General features: G+C 39.2%; 1 protein-coding gene across 3 annotated transcripts in view; it reads right to left on the reverse strand.

Moving 5' to 3' along the window:
* LOC135084025 (transcriptional activator protein Pur-beta) overlaps positions 1–13,118 on the reverse strand; it is a 40,300-nt gene extending 27,182 nt beyond the window's left edge. For 2 of the 3 annotated variants that reach the window (XM_063978768.1, XM_063978767.1), the window contains exons 1-2: positions 12,799–13,118; positions 3,767–3,814 (exon numbers count right to left, since the gene is read on the reverse strand). In XM_063978768.1, coding sequence (XP_063834838.1) covers positions 3,767–3,814; positions 12,799–12,841 — 91 coding nt within the window. In that variant the 5' untranslated portion in view covers positions 12,842–13,118. Of the gene's footprint in view, positions 1–3,766; positions 3,815–12,363; positions 12,455–12,798 lie in introns of those variants that run through there. The other variant, XM_063978769.1, reaches the window with a different exon arrangement.
* Positions 13,119–13,695: the final 577 nt, after the last annotated feature.

Raw genomic sequence — 13,695 nt, forward strand, 5'->3', positions numbered from 1 at the left:
AATACTCGGATGGTGGACCAAAATTCGCCCCGAATAGTCACGGGACTATTCCCACCTCTCGTTTCCACCGCTGCAACTCCTGTGTAGCCAGGATCTACTTGACCGCCGATAAAAACCCAACCAGTGAAGGTCAAGTTTGCCCCGAATAGTCAGGGTAATACGAATACCTATTTATTGTTTACATTGTAACCTTGTCTTTGGGCAAGTTAATAGCTATTATCAAAACAAACAATATCCCTAAACCCATTTCAACTGGAAGATCTTCAGATGTTGACTTTCTAGTGAAAACCAATTATTTTCCAATTTGAATCTATCATTCAAATTGGAAAACAATTGGTCTATCAATCATTTACTCGAGATGAACTGGTGCTAGTAGAGAGGGAGAACAAAGCAGATGCTCTTCGTCGGCACACCTGGGAATCGAACCCCGAGCATTCGAGCCGAGCGAGGAAACTAACTGGCCATTAGACCGCGAAGGCGCGTGCATCAGTCGCTTATAAACAATCTATAGTTGCACTTGCAATAAATTTTCTGACATGGTTTTACTCGTTTAATAAAAATTAAAATCTGAGGTAACAGATAGGTAATAATAAATAACGCACTGAAATTACAAACACAAAGTGAATGAGCACTTTCATAAATATTATACAACAATTAATTAAGATTAATCTAATTTTAGAAACTAACACGTTTCCATAAAATGATTTTAAAACAAGTTGCTTAGTTAGAAAAAATAATTAGGCTTTATTTTACTGAAGTTTTCCGTGCCTACCTAATTCAAAATAACGGTCAACGAAAGTGGTGTGAAGACCTGTAAATTTTCAATAATTATGAAAAGGAGACCAAGTGACCAAATACCAATACTAGCATTTGCCAGCGGCTTTGCTCTATTGGACATCAGACATACAATATTCAGTTCTCGGGGATTCACTGCACTCCTAGAAAGAGTTTTGACATTTAATTTTCAATGCGTTAAATACTAAGATACTGATCAGCAGTTCCTTATCTTGATATGTATGCATCCATAATTTGGAACATTATCACAGGTTTGATTTCTGCACAGATTTCAACACTAACCTATCCTCAGGGCCTACTGCGATTTCGACTTAATCACCTGTATCCGTTTCCCTCGCTCTGCGCGTGATGCGGTAGGTGCGAGGGAGACGACACGAAGTCGCAGCGCCTATTGCAGAGCGCACGTACGCAAACTAAGTAAAACAACCTCGCGCCGGTGCAGCGACCAAGGCCTCACATATCGGCCGCTGATTAGCGAGATCGATACCAATCCAACCGAATAGCACTGAAGGGCTGCGTGCATTTTAGATCTATGCCAAGTTATTATGAAAATGAAAAGATGGAGCCTGCTTGTAGAAGTTTGGCGTGCCAATTTCAAGCGGTAATCGAGGTCAAAAGCAGTGCAACAAAACAAAACAGAAGCCAAAGGTACAGTATCTTGAAAAAGACTTCAATTATGCAAAGTTAACTTCAAATAGTCATAGGTAAGCTGGCAACTTTAGTACTTTAATGCGTTGCTTATCATGAATAAAGAAATCTTAGAAATCTCGATCAGTATTGAACTTAGGATTAAGTTCTGGAATACCGGCTGCGATGTTCATGTATCCCTACTATACAGGAACCAAACACTCCGTGATTTAATTGTGCATTCTCTCAATCAGAAGGTTTTTTTTAACCCCTTCCTTCCTGGCCTGGAAATTTTGTACCATTGGCCGAATACTTGTAAGTTGTCAATATCAATCAGAAGGGCCCGGTTTTGATTGCCAGGAAGAAGACAGATAAATTGGAAAATGTTTGCAACATTGGTGAGGAACTGAGGACATTGCACGCCTTGAGTAAATCTAATCGTTAAAGAAATATTATGTATCTAAGGCGAGAATTTTGTGAGTTCCCTAAATAATACCCGACGCTCTTTTCCAAGTGGATTTACATAATCACATATTATTCTACTGCTTTAATACATGTAAGATAGATTTATATTCCCGCTTACACCGCAGGGTGGGAGGACTTGTTTACTCTGGGAAATACGCCACCCGCTGTTGATAGAAGGTAATTCGATACACCACATGCAGCCAATGGTATGGACTTATCATTGTCACTAGTCTAGGTATAGAACAACGCTTTATTAGTTTTGCCGCTTTCAGTAAGCGGCAAAAGGTTGATATTTTTACTCATATGTCATTTCATTAGCTATCTCCTTCCACGGGTTTCTTCCACATTGTAATGTTTTTATTCGTCAAATAAAACTTTTAGATTCACACACGTGAGCGTGTGCGTCACGACACATTGTAATGCGAATTTAAATTCAAGTCTACCTCCCGCCTGGATGGCGGCAGAAATAAAGAACATAATTCAGAATTCGTTTAACACAATTTTGTATAAACCATAAAGCACAAGACCCAGAACGAGCGAAGCTATGCTAGGATTTATTCTTACTCAACTCACTACTATTAACCGTCTTTTAATAAGCTCTAATCTTGTTTGCAATTTTGTACGTCTACACAATCATAGAAGAGACTTGCAGCTGATCACACCAGTTAGGTTGTGGAATTGTAGCTTTTTCTTCTCTGTGACTGGACAAAACGGAAAAATCATCCCGCGTAAAAGTCTGTCTTGACTAATTATTTTCCCATTTTTTCCGGAATCGTATCCTACCTAAGATCATGCATCTTACAGGATCTTTTAAGTCTCCATACGAGTTTAACTAGAACGCACAGTGGTCAGCTGGGATAGAGTTGAAGAAAATTCGCAGCTTCGCTCGCGGTGGATCAGCGCTTAGGCTGCGCAGTTGCAGGCGACGCATTTCACGCGGCGCATGCCGTATGCCGTAGCGGCAAGCAAATAAGGAATTAAATTAATTCCGTGCGTATACAGACAGTGTATAGCTGACCGACTCTAGGACCACTGGTGAAAGCCCTAGAGTCATGCATGCACAAAGTTACTGTATGGCTAGGCGCAAACCACCGATTTTAAGTCGGCCGATAGTTGGGCCCGATTCAATTTGTATGAAGAATCGGACGATACCAAATCGGTGCAATATGCGCACGCACTTTCATACATGTCCATACTGATTAACAGCCCTACTCAACTATCGGCCAACTAAAAGTTGGTGGTCCGCGCCTAGGCTCAGTGTTTAACAAAATGATAGAGTTTTGACAGTTTCCAGGCTGTCACTGTGACCTGGATAGGACAGGACACTTGAGTCAAAACAGTCATCGAACAGGACAGGATCCACATTATTAGGACCTTATTTTTTTGCGTGCTACGCTGTTCAGTTTTAGGCAAGCCGCAGACCACAGGCTTTTTGTCAGCCGGTAGTTGGGTCGGGCTGTTGATCAGTATGAACATAATGTATAAAACATATGTCCGCAACATTACACCGATTTGGTAGCGGCCGATTCTTCATACAAATTAGAATCGGGCCCAGCTATCGGCTAACTAAAAGTCGGTGGTCTACGGCTAGGCTAAGGATTTCTTTTATTTAATCATTAAAGCCCGTCACAGACTTGGCTATAATATATATTAATATTTTTATAGCACACCATATAATCACAGAAATATATTTATAGCTGAGTGTGTGGTCTCTCGAAAATTAGTATAGAAAATGTGTAGTAGGTAATATGCCTAGCTATAAAAATATTAAATGTATATTATAGCTAAGTCTGTGACGGGCTTAATGCAATATGAATACGAGTATACTTTTAATGTATGTATAGTAGGTACTAGATAGAAATAAAATAAAAAAACTTACCGGAGTCAAAATTGTTCCCGCCCGCGTCCATTCCTTGACCATGATATTCTGCAAGTTCAAACAAAACGTTAGGATTGGTAAAATTATCATGAATAAACAATGGCGGTGTGTTATTATTTTATCAATATTATATGTATATCCAAATCCCCTTGGGGTTAACCGATATTCCAAATATATTTAGGATAGGCGTGTCTATTGGGACAATGAGCGCGAATTGGAGAATTAGTATAATTTAGATTACAACGTCATAGTGCAGCTTGGTACTGACTGACCACATTCATGATACACACGCGGGACAAAAGTCAAACGAATATGATAAATATTATCTTTACGTCCCGTGCTCTGAGGTAAGCTTGCTTGAAGAATTTGTTGGTACTACTAGCACCGCTGCTTTTATGGATTCAGAGAGCTTAAACGCATGAATGTATCAGGTAATTTAACAAAGAGGGAGTCGATTTTTTAAATATCATTACAGAATTTTCGAAAATGAAAACACCATTTCCATAATAAACATGATTTATTCTCTTAAATACGAATTAACAATCAGATCGCTTTTAGTACTTCAAAATATCAAAATCTGCAACGTTGTCAATTTTAATTATCGTCTTGTTAAAAAAGAACAAAACAATGGTCTCTTTGAGTCCGGTACAAATCTGGCTCCAGTCTTTTCCCAATTATTTTCCGGGTCGTCGAGCAGGCAAGCGACACAGATTTGGCGATTTAATGATGACAACTAGAACTCGCTTATCGCTGCCGAGGATCCTGCGCTCAGTGAACCAACCTCCTCCCAACTCTCCCAAGACCCAACAGGTGGCACTCAACTTTTAATTTAGTTAAGTGCTTGAGATTTCTTCTCTTATCGATAGTGGGTACAGTGACAGTCGCCCGCATAATACATCTACACAAGTCCACTGTAGATATTCCTACTACCCCGACGAGATTAACAGGTTCAATCATATAATCCTTAAACTTCTTCTAATGCAGGCGCTGGGCCTCAAAGGGCAAGAGGTTAAGCTTCTCGTATTGATTATGTCTGGTATGTCTGGCGGTTTCTGTACCCGCTAAATATTACCCATTCACACAATTCATACTTTCGCTTTGCGTGTACATGTATGCTGGTTACATACGCGTTACATACGTTTTAATAAGCTTTCAGAATTCATTGGTGAAAATCCATGTTTTTGCGTTTTATATTGATGTTTGAGTAAATAACTCTTTATGTAATCATAACTAAATAAAATAAATGGACAGTGGCACAAGATGGTGAACAGAAAATAATTTCATACACCGGCATTTTTGAAGAATTTGAATTGAATCATGAATGCGCGCATGAATAAAACTGATCATGCGTGAATTTGCTTCCGATTTCACATTTTAAAACCATTTTTGCTTGAGGCAGTTTTTTTTAACAATTTTTTGTCCTAATGTGAATTTAGATGTGTCATTTATCTCATTTGCTGTTTTATTTTATCTGTTGTGTATTCATCATTGATTTTCTCTTTGAAAATTTGAAATTTACTGCTTTGTATAATATATTTTGGAATCGAATGCTTCAAAAATGACCTTCGTTTAATGGATTCCTTTAGTATCGTGCGTAGTATTATAATTGTTACACACACTGGTTGATGATTCACTCCATCGCATCATAAACAGGTATCATAGCTTCATAGGCATCAGTAACTCTCTATGAAATGTTAAAAAGTCCTTTTTCTGAAATCTTACAATTTTATCCTGAAAAATTAATGTTAGTGTGAAAAAGAGCAATACAAAACAAAGAAAAGCAAAAGCAATCACCTACAATAAAAAAGGGAACGACGGCTTCGTCATTTTGATTGAGTAATTATAGGGCAATTGTCTAGACGGTTTAGGGAAGGCGCTGCGCGACTAACTCCTATCAGTCAAAAGTGGAATAACAATGTTTAAAGTTTGTAGCCCGACAGGAGGACAAGGCGCTCCTTTGCGTAACCCAATATTCGCAACACGCCGCGTAACCTGAAGCAGCCTGAAGCACACAACTGGGGCATCGCTCGCGCCACAATCACACGCGTGCCACGCAATACTCGCTGCATTTAATTGCATCCACTCCGCTCCATTACACCATGTAATGACTCCAGGTGCTGTACGTTTCTTTGCCACGATATAATCGCACCCAATTACGCATCAATACGCTATCATTTCTCATGCTGATGGTTGTAATTGCTGATAATGACTGACCATTACCGGGCTGTCTTCGCGTTTCATGGACGATTTCATTTCCTATCCTAACCTACCCTAACCTAACATTTTTGTACTGATAAAACTTGTGTCGGCAGATGGTGTTTAGGAATACCTTGAAGTGACTGCGATACAGGGCCGCGAGTCGCCCGTAGCCAATCAATCAATTGAGTCGCCCGGCGGGGACTATTTCATTTTCTTGCAGCCGTTCATTATCTATTTACGCCAGTTACTTAGTTCCATGTCCGTAAGTCCTACATTTTTAATAGTCGCTACGGCTTTTAATACGTTTCAACTGTTGGTTCCCAGTTCGGTTACCTTAGTAACTGGGCCATTGCACGCCTGAATATACACTGAGAAATATGATACATAATTATTATGTTTCAGGCGGCTTGTAAAGTCTTACTTTAAGTGGGTACCGGCCAAGGGTGAAGGGAGTGAAGGTCTTTGAGAAATGGGCAAAGAGGGTATATGATAATGGGAATTAAACCCATCGTTGACTGATCTTCCAGCAAGGAGATAACAGCGTCGCAATGACGATGAATGCAATTAAACAGAAGAACTGACGGCCGATGGAGCAGCAAGGTTCTGGAGTAGAGGCCTCGTACCGGAAAAGATAGCGAAGGGCGTCCACCTACAAGAACTATAGTGTACTAATAATTCCAGAGCAGTAATGGTTCCGTCACAGGTGATCGGAGCGGCCACGTTACAGCGCGCACGCAACGCCGCGCACTGATTGGCAGCAGCTTTGCGACATGTCCTGCGCACTCGCGTACGAACATTGTTGCATATCGATTAATTTGTACATTACAATTAATTTGGTCGCATACTAATAAAATTTAACGTCGAATCGAAGGTAAAGTAATGAAGTATAATTATTTTCTGCTTATCCCGAAGGTAAACTGGCAGAGAATGTCTTTATGGCATTAAGTTCATTTAAAGTTATTACTTTAACGAAGCAAGCTAGATTTAGGGGTGTGAGTCAATGATGCAGTACGTTGCAAACTGGCGCTTTCTTGATAAAAATAAGTGTGAAACCACCAAAATCATCTCGATATAAAACAAATGCACGCCACCAGCCCCATTAGAATGCAAACATCAATACACCTAAGCCTTATGAGCAGTAACCGTGGGTTACTCTTATTAGGTGCTTGCGAAATAAGTTACGAAAGAGACCTTGTGGAAACGCAAAAACCACAAGACCGACATCAATTTGGCCTTCTCGAAAATTGCAGACATCAACGTAGGTACAAGCACGTGGATAACAGACTTCGCATCAGCGTGCGATCTTCCATTGTGCGGAGGTTATCGGCCTCGATTGAATCTCCCGAATTAACAAATCCAATCGCCAGGCATTCGATGACATACGAAACCTACGTGCGAGTACATTAACGTCACCAGATTTCAGCCCACACCTACACAAACACTATCAGGCGATCCACGAACACACATCAATTGCCTTAATTACCTATAATATCGCGATATCGCGTCTCCGCCACACCCAAAAAACTATCGTTTTTATTTTAGCAATGCTAACGACACAACGAACCGTACATCATTTCTGAATATTTTAAATTGCGCCCCATATACCAGACTTGTGGTGTTCTAAAAATAGACTTAGTATTCGATGAACTACTTCGAAATAGGTCTTCAACATAAAAATTAAAAATGTAGCGGCTGTAAAAATGCCCAGGATCTCGGCAACATCACGACTGAATACTGTGCATGAACAATTCCTCAAGAACACATCTTGAGGATTGAAGGTAACTAGACTAGACTAGCTAATGATAAAATAAATCATTGCCTTAGCGTGTGAGACTAACCTTTTTAATTTTGGCAAGTTGAAAGGACAGCGATTTTGTTGAATAAAAAATTACAAAGAAGCTAATATTTTAACTTTGTTGAGACGTTGAGAGTGAGACCGAGGACAGGGGTCACAAAATGAAAGGAGGACAATATCAGAGGCATCCAATAAGGCATGAGGCGAGAGACACTTCAGCGTCGTTATGTAAGTGGTTCAAGGCAGTTCATTGGCAGCAGACGGAATATCGTAAGCGTAACAGACGCGAGCCAGACGCGCAAAAAAGTGAAACCTGCGTTTTTTCGTAACCGACCACGGCTGGAATACTTATTGGTCGGTTGACAGTGAACCAAGCTGCGACTCGCCAGACAGGGGTTCCCCACGAGATATAAGGTTTTTAAGGATGACATGCTTAGTAGTTGTGTGATCAAGAAAATTACTTATGGAAAGATTGTATGACATAAAAGATGCACTCGATTAAACGTTAATTAAAAGCTAGAACTTATTTTTTAAGAATGTCGTGTATGTTAACTTGGATGTTTCCGTCAAAAATACCTTTTAAGTTTCTGGTAAAGCGAGTTTCTATGGTAATTAATATGTTTAAGGCAAGAGACCCAAACAAAGACATGTATGTGATGTGAAGCCGCGAGCGACCCCGGCCTCCGCCCCGCGCCCCTCAAGCTCGCGAATGTTTCCGAATACGTTATGGGTCCTGATTAGCAGAATAAATTGGCATGAACAATGACCATTGCCAAACCAAGCGTTAAAGCAAAAGGCGGAGAAGGGGAACGTGTTACAATTATGCAATAATGTTTCGGTTGATAGCAATCATGTAGGAAAGCCGCCTTCGTTACATCGTAGGAATTTGGAAGAAACCCAATTGAAAACCAGCTTCAGTGCTTCCTGATAGCGAAATTAAGGACTGCCTTCAATACAAACATGCATAATATAAGATTCGTATTTCGTATGTTAATCCTGTAATTGTTTAAGACATTAAATGCGATGTTTGTACCTGAACTGCAATTTTGCGCAGTTAGTAAAATAAATAATAATATTCAAAATTTTAGACGGTTCTAGCATATTGAGCGCAGCGTAGTAATTATTTTTGACGGCAGATTAGTCAACGTCTGGACTTATTTTTTCAAAAAACAGATTAATACCTTTCTTTTTAGAGTTCTGAATACGTCGGGTATACTTGAATCTTGTACAAATACCTATTGGTTTCCCAAAGGATGCACGCGTTTTCAATTTTGGGGAATGAATTTGCAACTTTTTGCGGTCGCGGGTTCGGAATTCGCCGGGGGAAAATTAGTGCGATTGAAGACGAGTACCGGAATACACGGAGTAGCACGACTCATAAACAGGTACATCACATTAGATGTAAATCCATGGTCTAGTCGCCATAATACTCTGCTTAGACATAACTTTATGTCAAAGGAACCTTTATTATGTCAAGTAATTAGTAAATGTTGATGAAATAATTTATGTTTTCTTGTGCATAATATGTATTTTGAAAATACTACATTAATATACCCACATAAAAATACATACAGTTGAACATAGAAAGAACCCTTCCTTTTTTTGAAGATAGTTAAAATCAGGGTTCGAAAGGATAATTATCAATGATAATTATCACGATAATTATCATGATAATCATCTTGATAATAACAGATGGATAATTATCGGTTGATAATGACAAAAAAATGCGCTCGTAAACGCGAACTGTATTCGAAGTTTTCTAAGACAACAATCAGTAACCAAAAACAAAGCAACATTCTCATTCATCATGAATAAAATAACTTGACTTGAAACAATGTAACATCAAAATTTCTTATGAATCAATATGACAAATGTATCTTATACTCAGGGTTCGAAATTATCAGATAATTATCGGATAATTATCAACAGTATAAGATACATTTGTCATATTGTTTCATAAGAAATTCTGATTGCAAATGTTGCTTTATGTTTTTGGTTGCTGATTGTTGTCAAGTTATCCATCGCTAGTCGCATAAAACTTGGAGTATAGATCAATATTTTGATGCTCCATCCATATCTAGTGAACATTGTGGAGCAAAAAGATAGGTTTTATAACTAGGTATCTATGTTGTTTAACGCCCACCACTAGACGCAAGTGCGGAAATACACGTTCGAAAACTTCGAATACAGTACATTTTCACGAGCGCATTTTTTGTTATTATCAACCGATAATTATCTATCTGTTATTATCACGATAATTATCATGATAATTATCCTTTGGAACCCTGTATGTATACTGTTGATAATTATCCGATAATTATCACGAAGCGTAATTATCTTGATAATTTCGAACCCTGGTTAAAAATAGGAAGTATTTTTTATGTGAGTACAACTATTTTCCAAAAAACATAACCCTCCTGGCGCAGTCGGGTAAAAAAAAAGTCAGCATGGACTATGGTAGCATGTTGGTTTTCATATAAAGTACAAATAAGTACTTGACACATTGAAATATGTGACACATTGAAAAGCTATAGAGCCCTCTGCATACAAGCATGATTCGCCCTTGGCCAGTTTTTATGTTCAACATAGCAGACACTCTGACCTTGAGTGAGCAATTCAAGGCAATCATCACAATAAACAACACAATCTAAAAACTGATAAAAATAACAAAAAAGGTAACAAATCCAGTTACTCCAACACTGACCAGACAAACCATTTAGAACTAAAACCACGGGATAACTAGCTCTTCGTCTAAAAATTGTAATGATTTGTTTGTTTACATTACAGTCAAAACTATTGAACTATGTTATTGATAAGGCAAAAGATTTTTTGTCTTTACTATTTTATAATAAGACAAAAGCATTTATTTCATTTTATCTAGCGTACATTTTCATTCCAAATATTTCAGGCATACATCTCATTGATTATGGATATATTCAAGCCTGTTTTATTGTAGTGGGATAAACCCACAGTTCTATGAAGTATTTTTATTCCAGCCATTACGCAATCAATCCATCATCATGCCTCCTACCTCGTTTCACGAGGATGTGGCTACTTTGAGTTCATGGCAATTGGTGTGATGTCTGGTACATTATTTGTACTAGCTAGTGCCTGCAAGTTCTTCTTCATAGAATAATTATCGTGAAGGAGCAGCCTAGCTAGCTATCTTTTAGCTGCAAGTGTCATAAGGGAATGTAATTAAACATGCAACTTGTAAATATGAATCATTTAAAATCATCCCCAATCCATGATTTGAAAAAACTCAAACACATTCATGCAAAAGGCAAACCCAATTCATAAATAATATGAATTTTCATATCCCTGATTTAGAGATGATGGGTTCTATAAACAGATTTTCATCTCCAACTTCACCACCTTTGGGTTTTTATGAGACAAAAGCTAGTGTTAATCTTCATTCAGATCCAATCAGTCTCTTTCACAAACAAAATCACAATTGGATCAGTACACCAGCACAGCTTTGCTGCACATTCATTCATAATTTGTAATAGACAATGGGTCTTGTATTGTTTGAATTTTGTGAATGAATTTTGTAGGACATAATTAATACCAGAAGAAAAATGCTCAATTGAGAGCAACACACAGCTCAAGCTTCCAGCAGCTGGTCTTCAACGCATTACAATTAGGCACACCTCAGCTACCTAAGGCTTATGAGCCTAGTCAAACCAAAATCTAATAAATGTGCATCAATATTTTTAGTTCTAGAAATTGACAAAAACCTCCCTACAAAGTCATACTATACAAGTCTAATAAGAATCTTAAGAATTCAATATTGTGTCCGATGTTAACTAGTGGTAGTTTTTTCAGAAAATTAATGCACATGTAACACATTAAATATTGGCCTTGCTGCGTAGACAATCATCTCACCATAAACAAGTCAACATCGACACACATAACTTCCAAATTTGGTTGCTTTGGTTAGTCAATCTAGCTAGGCCACTGATCTTAAAGTAAAACAATGTCTAAGCAACTAAGTTATTGCCCATTCCCATTGTCATCACAAATCAATAATAATTCCACTGTAGAACCTTAATTGAATTTGCAAGCAAATTCCAGCTGATGCAGAAACAAAAGCTAAACTTACTTTCCCTTGACTAGTCAATACTCACTGAACACTGGATATCCTATTGTTTCTTTTACAATGGTGTCAAATGTTAACACAAGTGTGCCCAAAGTCATCTGTATCTGGCAGGTATATCTTGAAAGCACCCCAAATCTTCCAAAACAAAGCTATCCCAGTTAGAAACTCCATCTCATCTTGACACTGAATGCTGTTTCTTTGTGTTGAACACTGTCTTGAATCAGCTGATCCTTTGTTACAATTGTGAATTCTTCAGTCTTCCAGCACTTATACACTACACAAGGCACTGAACTGACGGTAACACTGCCGCAAACACTTCCAGCACTTCAGAAAACACTTGCAGATGGAACAAAGAAACACAACACATTGACAGGTTATCTGGCTTGCACAGGGATTTGGAGCGTCAGGGAAGGCTAGACGTGGCACAATCGGGATGTAATGAGATCAGGGAGGCGGGCGAGGCCAGAGCAGCACAGGCCGGGAGCGGGAGCAGCGGCCACTGACCTGCCATCGCGAGCGCTCAGCTGACGCGCGCGGCGCCGCGGCTGACGACTGTCCGCGCTGGCGCCGGCTCACCTCCGCAGCAGGCCAGCAGCGCTCCCGCTGCCCCGGCCGCCGACAACGGCCCGCCCGCCGACGAGAGGTCGCAGACAAAAAAATCGATAGGTCGTCAACCTCCGCCGGCGGTCGGTCGCAGCCGGTCCCGGGCGGGCTGTCGCGCCGCCGCCCGCTCTCCGGAGGCTCGGCCCGTGAGAGGTCCCCTCGGAGGCCTCACTGTCTGAGATATAGCGGAGTCCGCTTCGCCATTTTGAAACGGGAACAATGAAATATTTACTTTTGAACGTTAGGACTGCACGGGACGACTTTCGAGTTGTCGCACGGCCACGGGGCAAAACGAAGCGCGTTCCAGACACTCTCAAGGCGTTAATAAATACGTACTCTGACTAGTAATCGCCTCGTCTCCGCTGCCGATATCCGACATCTCAATCCACACCGAATTCTACAGGCTATCCGCCGATCTTTTTGGAGACTCTCGTCAACTCAAATTGTCTCTGGTACTCAAAGCCATCAAACTTAGGTCTTTTGCAATGCACACAATACTTGAATGTTATGTCTCGATTATTTTGACGACTTGATAAGGAAAATTCAAATTTTAATCAACACCGATTGATAAATGTTAAGTTTTTAAATGTTTTAGAACTTTGGTTTTACTAAATTCTTTAAATTTGTAGCTAAAATAATATTTCAATCGTCTAAGCAATTTTGTGCAAACTAAATGACTCTTTTACTTTTTTACTAACTCTATTTTGCTTTTGACGTCCTTTGTCAGATGCGGTACCATAAATTCTCACAGTCATGTCGCATAACAATATCACGTCACTGACTAAATTTTAAAGAATAAAAAAATTCAATATGTACCCATGTAAATAATCCAATGATTTTATGATTAAATTCTTAGTTTTCTTTATTCTCATTTCAACAAAATCAAAGTTATTTAAAATAACAATAACGATAAAATTACCGGTAATCGTTATTTCGTGTCTATGGGTAGGGAGAAGGGTATTAAAATGAAGTGTGTATGGCTGGTATGGCTAAGCCCTATAGGCTAAGCCCCAAGATAGCTTACCAAACTAATTGAAAAAGAGGCAGACAAAACTAAAAGTTTCTTCCCATGTCCGATGTTGTTTCGAAGTGGTGGTAGCGAGCGCCTATATTATTTACCCGACTGCGCCAGAAGGGTGGGGCCTACACTTTACTTACTAAATATTTTGAATTATAGATATTTTTAAGAAAATATTATACACAGAACGAGAATGTAGAAAATCCAAAAAATGT

The sequence above is a fragment of the Ostrinia nubilalis genome, chromosome 25 (genome assembly GCF_963855985.1).
Source record: "Ostrinia nubilalis chromosome 25, ilOstNubi1.1, whole genome shotgun sequence".
Taxonomy (NCBI): Eukaryota; Metazoa; Arthropoda; class Insecta; order Lepidoptera; family Crambidae; genus Ostrinia; species Ostrinia nubilalis.